We start from the raw sequence: 16,457 nt of genomic DNA, 5'->3' as shown, positions 1-16,457 counted from the left end.
AGGGAAGCATCTTATTTTTTTTATATATAGAGATTATTTCGTTATTTCAAAGTTTTGCTGAAATTGCTAGACTGTTATCCTTTTCTCTCCCTCCCTATATCCTTTCATCCTCCTTGTTTTTCCATTTTTTGCTTCCTCATTTTTTTTTTCCTTATCGCCTCCTGCACTCCTTCCTGCCATCCTTCTTTCCTTTTGTTTTATTTCCTTTGTTTTATTTATTCTTCTGATCTACTAATTGAGGTCTAACCTCAATTAGTCTTCTGGTCTTCTGACCAGAAATGGATTTAGCTAAACTAAGCTTATTTGGATTATTTTCTGTCGCTTCAAGTTCAACAAATTCTTTTGATGATCTAGTTCAGTGTTTTCAAACTGTGTTCCCAAGGTCCGTGGTTTCTTGCCTTTGCTTCAGAGCGGTCCCTCTTTTATCTTTTTACCTTACGTTTAGAAGGAAGTTTAAGATTCCATTTTTTAAGAAGAGTTCCATGACTATTTTTTATTTCTAGGTTGAAAAATCACTGGAGGAGATGATATCTAAATGTGATCTAATTGCTATCAGAGTCCTAGAAGCAATTTTTGAAGAATCTGTCTTGAGTCCCAAATAGCAGTGAAATTATATCTAATTGCCTAAGGAAAGCACTCAGTTGTGCTTTGGTAAAATAAGGAAAAATCCTACTACCAGTTTGGAGACAAGCTCCTGGACATGGAGAAACAAAACTTGTCATGCACACCACACCTTTCCCTACAATGTCCAAAGCACCCTGGCTCTATGTTCCTCTAAATCCCTTTATGGCTCCAGCTCTCCCAACCAGGAGTGACACTACCAGGCACTCAGAATAACCCTCGGGGTGAAACCTAATTGTCATCTCTGCTTCAGAGAAAGTGTCACAATTTCAGGCTCTTTTCAGCTGAGCATAAATATCTACTCCATTTGCATACTGTATATCAAATCCTTGGAATATCACTTAAATTGTGTGCCATTATTCTCCATGGTCAGTTTAAAAAATTTTCAAAAATGGACAACTTTGTTAAATTTTGTACATAGTCTTGATGTTTTGCTTTGATTGTATGACCTTTGGCAAGTCTTTCTACCCCTTTGGATCTTAGATATTCCATCTATAAAATGAAGTGTTGAGATTAGATTAGATCCTTCTCAACTCTGAAGATTTAAGATTCTGTGATTTATTTATATGTCACTGTTGTATGTTTCTGTGTTTAAAATGTTTAAAGTAATCACAAATTGGTAGCAATGTATTATTAAGGGTAACAAATAATGTTAAAATTATTGTGAAAAAATGACATTGTTTTATTGGTTTGAAAAGAAAACGATGTTTGGAAATACTATGCTACCCAATGTGAGCCTGGCTGGAATCCCTATAATCGTAATTGCTACAGACTTCAGAGAGAAAGAAAGACCTGGAGTGAGGCTGTGCGTTCTTGCCAGTCTGATAACAGTGCATTAATAGATGTAGCTTCGTTAGCGGAGGTGGAGTTTCTTATATCCCTCCTTGGAGACGGTGAGTGCCAACTGCTTTTGTTTTAATAAGTATGAAATATAATGTAGTAACTTTTTATTATTGCAGTTGAAAAGAAATTTAAGCTATTTAAAAGTGCTTATTTATAGCATATATACCTGAAGTTTCTAAAATAATATCCATGAGTGAAAATGCATTGAATTTTTATGAAATACATGTTTGGAGACCTTGTAACATCTTCACATAATCCAGATATATTAGATGGCTTTAAATTTTTAAAAGGGGGTAAAGGTCATTTTTTGATATGTTTAATAAAAATCCTGAACCTATAATTTAGTGTCATGGCCACTAGATAGCAGTAATGTACTGTGGTTACCCAAGCAATAAAGGAAATTCCTTGGACAAATAATTGGATTAAATAACTGTAACTAGTGAAAATGGATAACTTCTTTGGTGCAGTGGTTTGCAAGCTGCCTGTAGTGTTTGGGAGTTCCAAGCTCCTAGACCTCCACCAAACTTTACTTCATCAGAGCAGACCTGCTCTTACTTGTGTTATATATTTGACACAGAATTATGCTGGAAAACATTGAACTCAGTGATTTAGAGCAAATTTTTAAAAGTGAAAAAAATCTCTATACTCTGATACCTTTCCAATGTTAAGTTTTAGTTTGGAGTGAAAACAAAAATCCTTCTCTGAATTTCTCCTCATCTTTTGCATTTGGGATTAAAATAATCCCATGACGCTTCTTGACCAAAAGGGGGATGCGAAATGAAACGAAATAAAGCTTCAGTGGCTGAGAGATTTCAGATGGAGTCGAGAGGTCACTCTGGTGGACATTCTTATGCACTATATAGATAACATGTCTTAGGTTTTAATGTATTGGAATAGCTAGAAGTAAATACCTGAAACTACCAAACTCCAGCCCAGTAGCCTTGACTCTTGAAGATGATTGTATAACAATGTAGATTACAAGGGGTGACAATGTGATTTTGAAAACCTTGTGCATCGCACTCCCTTTATCCAGTGTATGGATGGATGAATAGAAAAATGGGGACAAAAACTAAATGAAAAATAGGGTGGGTTGGGGGGGATGATTTGGGTATTCTTTTTTATTTTTATTTTTTTTCTTATTCTGATTCTTTCTGGTGTAAGGAAAATGTTCAAAAATAGATTGAGGTGATGAATGCATAACTATATGATGGTGCTGTGAACAGTTGATTGTACACCATGGATGATTGTACGGTATGTGAATATATCTCAATAAAACTGAGTAAAAAAAAATAATCCCCTGACATCCTCTGTATTAACAGGAGGCTTTAACTTCTCTCTCAGCAGCTCTCTCTCAGGGTCTTTTTAACCTTACATAGGCTTTTATGCTTTATTTATTTTTCCAGCGACCCCATTGCTCCCGTATGAATGCCTCACTGAGCTTCTGCTTTTTTTTCAATGGCAAGAAAAAAAGAAAGACAAGAAAAAAATATATCTTAAAGCTAGACTGTCATTAGTGTTTAAAGAAGAAAGTGTTTTTCCTAGTTCAATAGACCTTCCTATTTCTCCTCTCTAGGCAGAAGTAAAACCTGACTTTTTAGGTCTGTGTTAGCAGGAATTTAATTAGAGTCTCAGGATTCTGACTTCCTTCAGCTTTGTCTTTGGACTGGTTTTGGCTCATACTCTGCCTTACTCACAGGGCCTGTATGTATTGCACAGATCAGAATATTATCAGGGAAAAAAGTTTAAACAGGTATTTCAAACTGAGACTTCCACATGAAGAAATAAAGAAATCACATTCACAGTGGTCTATGTTGGTAATAGTTCCTGTGCATTATCTTGTTTGCAGGTAATAGGATTCCTGTCAGTAATTTACATTTATCTCTTACAGAAAATGCATCAGAAACATGGATTGGTTTGAGCAGCAGTAAAATTCCAGTTTCCTTTGAATGGTCGGATGGCTCCTCAGTTACCTTTACTAATTGGCACACACTTGAGCCCCAAGTTTTTCCAAATAGAAGCCAGCTCTGTGTCTCAGCAGAACAATCTGTAAGTTTATGCATGTACTCAATGCTCACTCTTCTGGGTTTGTATGGAGGGCCCCTGAGCTAGGCAGCAAACAGGAACACACAGAAAGATCATGGTAATCAGAGCTGTGAAGACTGCTCTGAGGAAATAGTTGACATGATGGCGGGAGAGTTAGGATGGGGCCACTACTTTTGACAGGTCGGTTAGGGAAGGCCTCTTCAAAGAGGTGGCATTTAAGCTGGGACTTAAAGAAAGGGAGGGATCTAGCCTCTTGAGGAGTAGGGAGAAGAGCATTCTGGGAAGACGGGCACCGAGTGCAAAGGCCCAGAGGATGGTCACAGCTTGCCATGTTTGAGAACCGAAAAGGAGACCAGTGTATGAATAACGAGGAGGTGCTAGGAGCCGGGGCGTGAAGAATGCAAAAGCACCGGGCTCATAGACTTTTGCCTCAGAACCATTATTAAGGAGACAGACAGCATGATCTGCTTTATACCATAAAAAGTAACTGTGGCTGCTATATAGAGAAGGGACAGGAGAGGGATAAAATGGAAACAGAGAAGCTGGGCATTTTCAGAGATCCTTTCAGGGACAGGCTGTTTTGCTAAATGAAATGTTGGGGGTGAGGTTTTCGGCCTGAGGAACTGGGTGGGTGGTGGTGCTACTGACCACCGTGGAGAAGACGAGGGAGAAATGAGGTTTGGGAGATTCCTCTGGAGAATGATGGTTCTTAAGCAACCTTGCCTTAATGACATAAAAGGATTTCAACAGTTCAACCTCTTTGAAAATCAGTGGGAAATCTTGCTGTTCTCCTCACAAGAATGTGACAGTCTCAGTAACCTTCACATCATAATTATCCCTTTGTCCCAGGCTCTCATTTATAGAAGACATCTGATTACACAGAATTAGTTTAATCCCAAACCATGTGAAGCGTTTATTGTATGTTTAAAGCAGATTTAACCTCTTTGATCAAACAGCTGCTGAACCATGACGCCTTCACGGAGGTTAGGCAGGTCTAGGTCCTTGGCAGGCGTCCTCACTCTTTCTAACCACCAGGATACCGTGTCACGTTCCCCTGAGGAGCAGTTTAGTAAATGTTACTTAAGTAGCTTGACAAAGAAGTTGTGCCAACCAAACATCAAAAGTTTCTAAGCAGTTTCTTTTATGGCACGCTTCCTTATTTTATCTTTTAAGGCATGTCTCAGAGTCATGTTTGAAAAGAGACAGTTGATGACCCCTAATGAACACTCTGGGTGTCGCTGTTGGGTCTGCCCCTGCTGAAATCTACCGCAGTTTATCCTATGCTCTCTCATGCTTTATTGGTTTTGATATAATAAAGATGACCTTAATTTCCCATTGACATCCTCCCCTTTTATCTGGCAGATGTGGGTGTTTCACTTAGCATGTTTACAGAACAGGAGCCAACATTAGGACAGGGAGATTCTTTTTGAGAGAGCGAGGAAAGCCATTAATATTACTGAATGTGTCAGGAGAATACTGCTCTAAGTATGATATTTTGTGGGCCCTTTTTGGCAGCTCATAGCTCTTTAAAAAGTAGATACTCAAAATTTACTGTTTATTTTCATGAAGTAGCACTTAATGTGAGTATAATTATTATAATTAACCAGTTAACTAATCATGGTAGATACATAGATTTGAATATGAGAGCCTAGGAAACTACTTCATTTATTCATTCATCCATCCATCCAAGAGTTATTAAGCAACTACAGTATGCCTGGGACTATCCTAGAGACTGAATGGTTTGCTGGGAGACTCCATGGGGAAGGATAGATGAAGGTGTCTGCTCCCTACATAGTATATTTCTGAAGGTAATGGGAGAGCTCTGTATTCCCCTAAAATCCTGGATGAGATACCGCTTGGAATCTGAGTTGTGTGGTTTTAGCCTAAGGTTCTGATTTGTGGTAAAATAAAAAGTCTTTTGGGAGGATAAACTTTTACTCTATTAGCAGTTACTGTGTATCATTACTAATGAAGGACCGGAGAACTAGGAGATGTGATGGTCTCTGCCTGTCAAATGAAGAGGAAATAGGGTGGGGCTTTGGAGAATTAGTGATGAAGGAGGATGCTGGGCATTGAACATGGACTTCAGCTATGAAAATGTTGTCTAGGGTGATTTGTGGCACTTCCAGGTATTTCCCCAGTATCTAGTTTATCAATGTGAGCAGCACAGCATTCGATTTAACATTTACAAGTGGTGAAGAGAGGAAGAGGCATTCTCACTTGGTGGGCAGGGGAGCAGCTGCATCTGTGTCACCTGAAAACATGTTAGAAACACAAGATCTCCGGTCCCACCAGACCTACTGAATGAGAAACAGTTGTCCATGTTTTAGTAACCCCTCAGGAGACTCTGATCCCACTAAAGGTTTAGGACCATTAGTCTATTCCATCATTTTAAGAGAAAAATTGAAAACAACTTAATGGAAAGGCAGGCTGACTTTGGTATAAATCCTTGCTCCAAATTTTACTGACCAGCTGGCCTTGTGCAAGATAAACGTAATCTTTAAAATGGGAATAATAATGCCAAACTCACAGGAATGTTGAGGTAATTTATGAAAATCCCCCAACATTAAACCTGGCACCCAGCAGTCACTCAGGAGACATCACTTGCTCCTCCACTTCTGCTCATCCAACCCAGAATTACATGCCTTGGAGAGAGCAGGAGTTGCCACCCTTAGAGAGAGGATCCACCCTTCCCCACGGCAGCACAGGGTCCTGAGGCACCACCCCATCTTGAAACATCTATTATTAACCATATTGCTATTCATAATAATGGGTATTGCCCATCAGCATCACTAATGGAGCGAGTTCATTGATCGTGTAATATTTTCTCCCTTAGGAGGGACACTGGAAAGTTAAACATTGCGAAGAAACACTTTTTTATGTTTGTAAAAAAACAGGCCATGTCCTTTCTGACAATGAATCAGGTTGTCAAGAGGTAAGTGTTTGTAATTTTGTAATTTATGTATAGGGACTTTTCATACCTAGAATAATTTGCCCACTATCAGTTTAAAGTGAATCTCTCTCCCTTTTTCTCCTTCCCTGCCTCACTCCTCCCTTCCTTTTCTCTCCCTTCTGCATTCCACCCTTCTTCTCTCCTTCCCACCCTCCCTCCCTCCTTTTGTTCTCTGTGAGTATGGGCTACTTTTTGTTAATGCAATTTTATTGAAATATATTCACATACCATACAGTCATCCAAAGAGCACAACAGTTGTTCACAGTATCATCATATAGTTGTGCATTCATCACCACAATCATTTTTGAACATCTTTATTACTCCAAAAAATAAAAATGAAAATAAGAATAAAAATAAAAGTAAAAAAGAACATCCAAAACATCCCAAACCCCTCTTCCTTCCCTAATATTCATTTACTTTTTGTTCCCATTTTTCTACTAATTTGCCAATACACTGGGTAAAGGGAGTGTGAGCCATAAGGTTTTCACAATCACATGGTCACACCGTATAGGCTATATAGATACACGATCATCTTCAAGAATCAAGGATATTGGATTGCAGTTCAGCAGTTTCAGATATTTCCTTCTAGCTATTCTGATAATCTAAAAACTAAAAATGGGTATCTATATAATGCATAAGAATAACCTCCAGAATAAACTCTCTACTCCATTTGAAATCTCTTAGCTACTGAAACTTTATTTTGTTTAATTTCTCTTCCCCCTTTTGGCCCAAGGAGGCTTTCTCAATCCTACGATGCCAGGTCCAGGCTCATCCCTGGGAGTTACATCTCATGTTGCCAGGGAGATTTACACCCCTGGGAGTCGTGTCCCTTGTAGGGGGAAGGGCAGTGAGTTTACCTGCTGAGTTGGCTTAGAGAGAGGCCACGTCTGAGTAACAAGAGAGGTACTCTGGGGATGACTTTCAGACCAATTTTAAGTAGGCTTATCCTTTCCTTTGCAGTAAAAACTTTCATAAGGGCAAGCCCCAAGATTGAGGGCTTGGCCTACTAAACTAGTAGTCCCCAATGCTTGTGAGAATATCAGTAATTCCCCAGGTAGAGAAGTTTAATATTTCCACATTTTCCCACAGTCCCTCAAGGGGGCCTTGCAAATACTTTTTGTTCTCTGCCTGAATTACTTGAGGCTGTTTCGGGGCTTCATGCTAACCTTACAAACCAACCAGATCACACTCCGTATTCAAGGTTCCAAGTAATTATGGTGTTTGAGTAAACTGACCATACAAGTTAAATTATATAATGTGCTACAGAAAATATAGATTTTGTACCAAATGAACATCTCTTCCTTTGGTCCCACACAGAAGCTGAAGTTTTAAAACAGTTAATATCATCCTCTAACCTTTAGTCTGATCTTCCCCAGTCTCAACTAAGTTCATTTCGTTCATATCTCCAATATGAGGCAATGCTGACACTCACAGCTGCTGAACTCTTGCAGATACCCGAAGCTCTAGGGACTGACCAGGTTACACACAAACAGCTCAGCATCTCAGAATCTAGGATAAAAAAAGATAGAAGAAAAAATGGAGTGGAATGGAGTGGAGTAGTCATACAACAACAGCAACGCCGCACCCCTCCCTTATATTCCCCTCTTATAGACATGTAGCTTTGGTATATTGCCTTTGTTAGAATTAATGGAAGCATATTACAGTTTTACTGTTAACTATACACTCTAGTTTGCATTGATTGTATTTTTCCCCTATACCATCCAGTTTTCAACACTTTGCAATGTTGACATCCATTTGTTCTCCCTCTTGTAAAAACATATTTGTACCTTTTATCACAATTGTTGAACACATAAGTTTCAATGAGTTATACAGTCCCAGTCTTTATCTTTCTTCTTTTCTTCTGGTGTCCCACGTGCTCCTAACCTTTCTCTTTCAACCATACTCACAGTCATCTTTGTTCAGTGTATGTACATCACCCAAAATTGTGTTCCAAACTTCTCACTCCTGTTTTTTCCTATCTGTCTGTAGTGCTCCCTTAAGTATTTCCTGTAGAGCAGGTATCTTGTTCACAAACTCTTTCATTGTCTGTTTGTCAGAAAATATTTTGAGCTCTCCCTCATATTTGAAGGACAGTTTTGCCAGATACAGGATTCTTGGTTGGCAGTTTTTCTCTTTCAGTATCTTAAATATATCACACCACTTCCTTCTTGCCTCCATGACATCCGCGCATAGTCTTATCAAGCTTCCTTTGTATGTGATGGATCTCTTTTCTCTTGCTGCTTTCAGGATTCTCTCTTTGTCTTTGACATTTGATAATATGATTATTAAGTGTCTTGGTGTAGGTCTATTCAGATCTATTCTGTTTGGGATATGCTGCACTTCTTGGATCTGTAATTTTATGTCTTTCATAAGAGATGGGAAATTTTCATTGATTATTTCCTCTATTATTGCTTCTGCCCCTTTTCCCTTGTCTTCTTCTTTTGGGACACCCATGCCATATACATTCATGCACTTCATGTTGTCATTCAGTTCCCTGCAACTTTGCTCATATTTTTCCATTCTTTTCCATATCTATTCTTTTGTGTGTAGGATTTCAGGAACCTTGTTCTCCAGTTCCTGAGTGTTTTCTTCTGCCTCTTGAGATCTGCTTTTGTGTGTCTCCACTGTGTCTCTCATGTCTTGTGTGTGCCTTTCATTTCCATAGATTCTGCCAGTTGTTTTTTCAAACTTTCGTTTTCTACCTTATGTCCACCCAGTGTTTTCTTTAGATCCTTCATCTCTTTTGCCATATCTTCCCTGAACTCATTAACTTGGTTTTTGAATTGATTTAGCATATTTCTTTGAAAATCTTTAATTGATTCTTTCATTAAAGTGAAACAGTATTTAACTGTATCTCAACTGAGGTGTAAGTTTGTTCCTTTGACTGAGCCATATCTTCGTTTTTACTAGCGTGATTCGTAGTTTTCTGTTGTCTAGGCATCTGGTTTCCTTGGTTACCTCAATCAGATTTTCCCAGACCAAAACAGGTTCAGGTCTCAGAATGGGGGTATAGTCAGTGTCAGATATCCCTGAGGATGTGTCTTAGAATATTGACAGACTTCAGACTTTCCTGTGAGGCCTGTAGCTGCTGTGCTTTTTCTAACCTGCCCAGCAGGTGGTGCCTTTCAGCCTCTTGCTCCTGATAGTTGTAAGGGTGTGTAGACCCTTTAGTTCTCAGCTTAGGTTGTTTCTGATTTGGCTGCTTTCCCCCAGGCCCTGGGGTCTGAATTCTGAAGGGAGGGCTGGCACCAGAGCTGGGCCCCACCTCCTTCCTCTTAGGGATGATACAGCCCCTAGGGAGCTACCTTTTGCATTTGAATTTCTCCTTTGTCTCTCAGACTCTGTTAACTCTACCCCTGTCTGGGTCAGAGCGCTGCAAACTGAAAATGGCTGAAGCTCTCTCCACTGAGCCACTCAGGTTGAGAGAGAGAAAAAGGGAAAGAAAGCCCCCTTTCAGAGCCCCCAGTTTCGCCTGTCAATCAGAGATAGCATCTGATCTTCTAGGCTCCCATTCCTGGGGCACAGGCATTTTCTGGCTCTTTAAGGTCAGTCATCTCTAAAGCCTCTGTATTTTTCCTTCTTTTTTTTAATTATTTTTTTTTCCCATCAGCCCCTCCTCCTCTCCACTGGGAGTGACCTCAGGGTACTTTGCTGCTTGTTAGGAGTTTGTCTATGTTTGTAGCTTGTATATAGCAGTCCACATTTGTTAATTAAAACCCCAGTTGGAGCTAGGCTGAGCTATATTTGCTCTCTCCAGGAATACTGCTTTCTCCCACAATGAGGTCTTGTAGCTCAGCCTGCCATGGGGGGAGGGGGCTCCCAGCACAGTTCCGCAGTTTTTACTTACAGATTTTATGCTGTAATCTTAGCCATTACACCCAATCCAGGTTGGTGTATGATGTGTGGACAGTCACGGTTGTCCCCCAGCAGTTGTTCCAGATTATTTACTAGTTGTTCCTGGTTGTTTATTAGTTTATTAGTTGCTCCAGAGGACTAACTAAATTCCACACATTTCTATGCCACCATCTTGCCCCTCCTTCTATTGGGAGGTTTTTGACTACTGCTTCAATGTCTTTACTAGTAATTGGTTTGTTGAAATCTTCTACTTCTTCTTGAGTCTATGTGGGCAGTTTTGGTTAACTGAGAATTTGTCCATTTAATCTAGGTTACTAGTTTATTGGCATACAGTTGTTCATAGTATCCTCTTATACTCCCTTTTATTTTATTTTTAATTTTTTAACTTTATCAAAAAATTAAAAAACAAACAATAAAAAACAACATTTCAAACAAAGCCAAAACAAAGGAATAAGAAAAAGCAAGTAACCTACAATAACTACATTGCTTCCTACCATACTCCAAGAAAATTAACGAATGATAATTGAACAAAGGAATAAGAAAAATAATTAACCTAAAATAACTACATTGCTTCTAACATGTTCCTACCATACCCCCCCAAAAATTAACAAACCATAGTCGTTCATGAGCATCCTATAACATTAAGATTACCCTCCATAACTTATCTGTTTTTATTAGATTATTGTTCTACCTTCACTATTTGCTGTCTATTGCTAGTTCCCCTACATTCTACAATATCAACGATTTATTTTACATTTTTCACAGAGTTCACATTAGTGTTAACATACAATATCTCTCTTTTTGTGCCTGGCTTATTTCATTCAGCATTATGTCTTCAAGGTACATCTATGTTGTCATATGTTTCACAACATCGTCCCTTCTTACTTCTGTGTTGTATCCATCATGTATATATACCACATTTTGTTTATCTACTTATCTGTTGAGGGACATTTGGGTTGTTTCCATTTGTTGGCAATTGTGAATAATGCTTCTATGAACATTGGCATGCAGATATATTTTCATGTCACTGCTTTCAGATCTTCCAGGTATATACCGAGAAGTGAAATTGTTTCATTGAAGGGAAACTCTATATCTAGTTTTCTAAGGAACTGCTAGACTGTCTTCCAGAGTGTCTGTACCATTATACAGTCCCACCAACAATGAATAAGAGTTCCAATTTCTCCACATCCTCTCCAGCATTTGTAGTTCCTGTTTGTTTAATGGCAGCCATCCTAATTGGTGTGAGATGGTATCTCATTGTGGTCTTAATTTGCATCTCTGTAATAACTAGTGAAGCTGAACATTTTTTCATGTGTTTTTTGGCCATTTATATTTCCTCTTTAGAGAACTATCTTTTTGTATATTTTACCCATTTTATAATTGGGCTGGCTGTACTATTGTTGTTGGGTTGTAGGATTTCTTTATATATGCAAGATATTAGTCTTTTGTCACAAACATGGTTTCCAAATATTTTTTTCCCATTGAGTTGGCTGCCTCTTCACCTTTTTGACAAATTCTTTTGAGGTACAGAAGTTTTAAGTTTGATGAGTTCCCATTTATCTATTTTTTCTTTCATTGTTTGTGCTTTGATTGTAAGGTCTAAGAAGTGACCTCCTAATACAAGGTCTTGAAACTGTTTCCCTACATTATCTTCTAGGAGTTTCATGGTACTGTGCCTTACATTGAGGTCTTTAATCCATTGTGAGTTAACTTTTGTGCAGGGTGTGAGGTAGGGGTCCTGTTTCATTCTTTTGGATATGGCTGTCCAGCTCTCCCAGCCCCATTTATTGAATAGACTGTCATGTCCCAGTTCAGTGGTTTTGGGGGCCTTATCAAAAATCAGTTGACTGTGGATCTGGGGGTCTGTCTCTGAATTCTCAATTCAATTCCATTGATCAATGTCTATCTTTGTGCCAGTGCCATGCTGTTTTGAGTGTAAGTCCTCCCACTTTGTTTTCTTTTTCAGAATGTTTTTAGCAATTCAAGGCATCTTTCCCTTCCAAATAAATTTGATAACTAGCTTTTCCAAGTCTGCAAAGTAGGTTGTTTGAATTTTGATAGGAATTGCATTGAATTTGTAGATGAGTTTGGGTATTATGACATTTAGCCTTCCTATCCATGAACATGGAATTTTTCTCCATCTTTTTAGGTCCCTTCTATTTCTTTTAGTAAAGTTATGTAGTTTTCTATGTATAGATCTTTTACATTCCTGGTTAAGTTTATTCCTAGGTACTTAATTTTTTTCGTTGCTATTGAGAATGGAATCTTTTTCTTGAGTGTCTCTTCAGTTAGGTTATTTCTAATGTATAGGAAAATTCTTGACTTATGTGCATTAATCTTGTATCCTGCTACTCTGCTAAATTTGTCTATTAGCTCAAGTAGCTGTGTCATCAATTTCTCAGGGGTTTCCAAATAAATAAGATCATATAATCTGCAAATAATGACAGATTTACTTCTTTTCCAATTTGGATGTCTTTTATTTTTTTGTCTTGCTGGCTTGCTCTTGCTAGCACTTATAGAACAATGTTGAATAGCAATGGTGACAGCAAGCATCCTTGTCTCATTCCTGATCTTAGATGGAAGGCATTCATTCTCTCACCATTGAGTACTATGCTCTCTGTGGGTTTTTTGTATATGCCCTTTATTATTGAGGCAGTTTCCTTCAATTCCTACCTTTTGAAGTGTTTTTATCAAAAAAGGATGCTGGATTTTATCAAATGCTTTTTCAGCATCTATTGAGATAATCATTTAATTTTTCTCTTTTGATTTATTTATGTGTTCTAGTACATTGATTGATTTTCTTATGTTGTACCATCCTTGCATGCCTGGAATGAACCCCACTTGGTCATGGTGTATGATTTTTTTAATGTGTCTTTGGATTCGATTTGCAAGTATTTTATTGAGAATTTTTGCATCTATATTCATGAGGGAAATTGGCCTGTAGTGTTCCTTTCTTGTAGCATCTTTACCTGGTTCTGTTATTAGAGTGATGTTAGCTTCATAAAATGAGTTAGGTAGTGTTCCATTTTCTTCAATGTTTTGAAAGAGTTAAAGTAAGATTGGTGTCAGTTCTTTTTGGGAAGTTTGGTAGAATTCCCCTGTGAAGCCATTTGGCCCTGGGTGTTTATTTGTGGGAAGCTTTTTGATGACTGATTGGATCTCTTTGCTTGTGATTGGTTTGTTGAGGTCTTCTTGTTCTTCTCTGGACAGTCTAGGTTGTTCATATGCTTCCAGGAAATTGTCCATTTCCTCTACATTATCTAAGTTGTTGGCGTACAACTGTTCATAGTATCCCATAATTTTTTTAATTTCTTCAGGATCTGCAGTAATGTCACCTCTCTCATTTATTATTTTGTTTATTTAGGTCTTCTCTCTTTTTTATTTTGTTAGTCTTGCTAGGGGCTTGTCCATCTTATTGATCTTCTTAAAGAACCAACTTTTGTTTTAATTTATTCTATTTTTGTTGTTGTTGTTGTTGTTCTCATGTCATTTATTTCTGCTTTAATCCTTGTTATTTCTTTTCTTCTGCTTGGTTTAGGATTAGTTTGCTGTTCATTTTCTAGCTTCTTCAGTTGTTCCATTAGTTCTTTGATTTTGGCTCTTTCTTCCTTTCTAATGTATGCATTTAGAGCTATAAATTTCCCCCTCAATACTGCCTTCACTGTGTCCCATAAGTTTTGATATGTTGTGCTCTCATTTTCATTCATCTCTAGATATTTAGCAATTTCACTTGCTATTTCTTCTTTAACCCACTGATTCTTTTTTTTTTAACTTCATTTTATTGAGATATATTCACATACCACGCAGTCATACAAAACAAATCGTACATTTGATTGTTCACAGTACCATTACATAGTTGCACATTCATCACCTAAATCAATCCCTGACACCTTCATTAGCACACACACAAAAATAATAAGAATAATAATTAAAGTGAAAAAGAGCAATTGAAGTAAAAAAGAACACTGGGTACCTTTGTCTGTCTGTCTGTTTGTTTCCTTCCCCTATTTTTCTACTCATCCTTCCATAAACTAGACAAAGTGGAGTGTGGTCCTTATGGTTTTCCCAATCCCACTGTCACCCCTCATAAGCTACATTTTTATACAATTGTCTTCGAGATTCATGGGTTCTGGGTTGTAGTTTGATAGTTTCAGGTATCCACCAGCTACTCAATTCTTTACAACCTAAAAAGGGTTGTCTAAATTGTGCGTAAGAGTGCCCACCAGAGTGACCTCTTGGCTCCTTTTGGAATCTCTCTGCTACTGAAGCTTATTTCATTTCCTTTCACATCCCCCTTTTGGTCAAGAAGATGTTCTCCGTCCCACAATGCCGGCTTTACATTCCTCCCCGGGAGTCATATTCCATGTTGCCAGGGAGATTCACTCCCCTGAAACCCACTGATTCTTTAGGAATGTGTTGTTTAACATCCAGATATTTATGAATGTTTTAAATCTTTGATGATTATTGATTTCTAATTGCATCCCATTGTGGTCAGAGAATGTGCTTTGAATAATTTCAATCTTTTTAAATTTATTGAGGCTTGTTTTATAGCCCAGCGTATGATGTATTCTGGAGACAGTTCTGTGAGCACTAGAGAAGAATGTGTATCCTGGTGATTTGAGATGTAATGTTCTATATATGTCTGTTAAGTCAAATTCATTTATCACATTGTTTAGGTTTTCAGTTTCCTTATTGGTCCTCTATCTGGTGATCTCTCTATAGAGAAAGTGATGTATTGATGTCTCCCACAATTATTGTGGAAATATCTATTGCTTCCTTCAGTTTTTTCCATGTTTGTCTCACTCATTTACTTTGGTGCATCTTGATTGGGTGCATAGACATTTATGATTATTATTCCTTCTTGTTGAATTGTCCCTTTTATTAGTATATAGTGGCCTTCTTTGTCTCTTATGATATCCTTGCATTTAAAGTCTATTTTATCTAAGATTAATATTGCTACTCCTGTTTTCTTTTGGCTGTAGCTTGCATGGAATATTTTTTTCCATACTTTCACTTTCAATTTCTTTGTGTCTCCGGGTCTAAGATGTGTCTCTTGTAAGCAACATATTGATAGTTCATATTTTTTAATCCATTCTTCCAATTGATATCTTTTAATTGGGGAGTTTAATCCAGTCACATTCAAAGTTATTACTGTGAAGGCATTTCTTGAATCAGCCATCATGTCCTTTGGTTTTTATTTGTCAGATATATTTTCCCACCTCTCTCTTTATTTCCTTTAATGTACCCTTACTAAAAGTCTTTAGTTCTGTACCCTTCTCCTTATCTCTCTCTCTTTTCTTTTTTTCTCTCCTGTTAGGGCTCCCTTTAGTGTCTCATGTAGGGCAGGTCTCTTGTTGGCAAATTCTCTCAGCACTTGTTTGTCTGTGATGATTTTTAACTGTCCCTTGAATTTGTAGGAGAGCTTTGCTGGATAAAGAATTATTGGTTCACAGTTTTTCACTGTCAGAATTTTAAATATGTCATATCACTGCCTTCTCACCTCCATGGTAGCTGCTGAGTAGTCACTACTTAGTCTTATGTTGTTTCCCTTGTATATGGCGAATTACTTCTCTCTTGCTGTTTTTAGAACTTGCTCCTTCTCTACAGCATTTGACAATCTGATCAGAATATGTCTTGGAGTTATTCTGTTTGGCTTTTGTTGGGTGTCTATTATTCTGTGTTTATGTCATTTTGAAGAATTGGGAAGTCTTCTCCAACAGTGTGTTTGCATATTCCTCCTAGACTTTTACCCTTCTCTTCCCCTTCTGGGACACTGATGATTCTTATATTTGTGTGCCTCATGTTGTCCATCATATACCTGAGACCTGTTTCACATTTTCCTATTTTTTTCTCCATTTGTTCTTTTGTAGTTTCACTCTACAGAACATGTTCTTCCATTTCACTTACTCATTCTTTGAGTTCATCTAATCTGCTGCTTTGTGTTTCCAGAATCTTTTTAATTTGATCAACCGTTTCTTTTATTTCCATAAGTTCATCTATTTTTTTATTTACTCTTGCAAATTCTTCTTTATGCTCTTCTGGGGTCTTCTTCATGTCCTTTATATCCTGAACCATGATCTTGTTGTTTGTGATTACTTCTTTGATTAATTGCTCCAAGTTCTGTGTCTCCTCTGGTTTTTTG

At 37.9% G+C, this 16,457-nt stretch overlaps 1 protein-coding gene across 2 annotated transcripts in view; it reads left to right on the top strand.

The window, feature by feature from the left end:
* Positions 1 to 16,457, top strand: part of PLA2R1 (phospholipase A2 receptor 1) — a 194,510-nt gene that overhangs the window by 44,806 nt on the left and 133,247 nt on the right. For both annotated transcript variants that reach the window (XM_037849248.1, XM_037849247.1), the window contains exons 7-9: positions 1,320 to 1,514; positions 3,353 to 3,510; positions 6,344 to 6,442. In XM_037849248.1, coding sequence (XP_037705176.1) covers positions 1,320 to 1,514; positions 3,353 to 3,510; positions 6,344 to 6,442 — 452 coding nt within the window. The remainder of the gene's footprint in view (positions 1 to 1,319; positions 1,515 to 3,352; positions 3,511 to 6,343; positions 6,443 to 16,457) is intronic.

This window comes from Choloepus didactylus, chromosome 9, assembly GCF_015220235.1.
Source record: "Choloepus didactylus isolate mChoDid1 chromosome 9, mChoDid1.pri, whole genome shotgun sequence".
In the NCBI taxonomy this organism is placed as follows: Eukaryota; Metazoa; Chordata; class Mammalia; order Pilosa; family Megalonychidae; genus Choloepus; species Choloepus didactylus.
The sequence above is the reverse complement of the archived record's forward strand: the minus strand, read 5'-3'. Positions and strand labels throughout refer to the sequence as shown.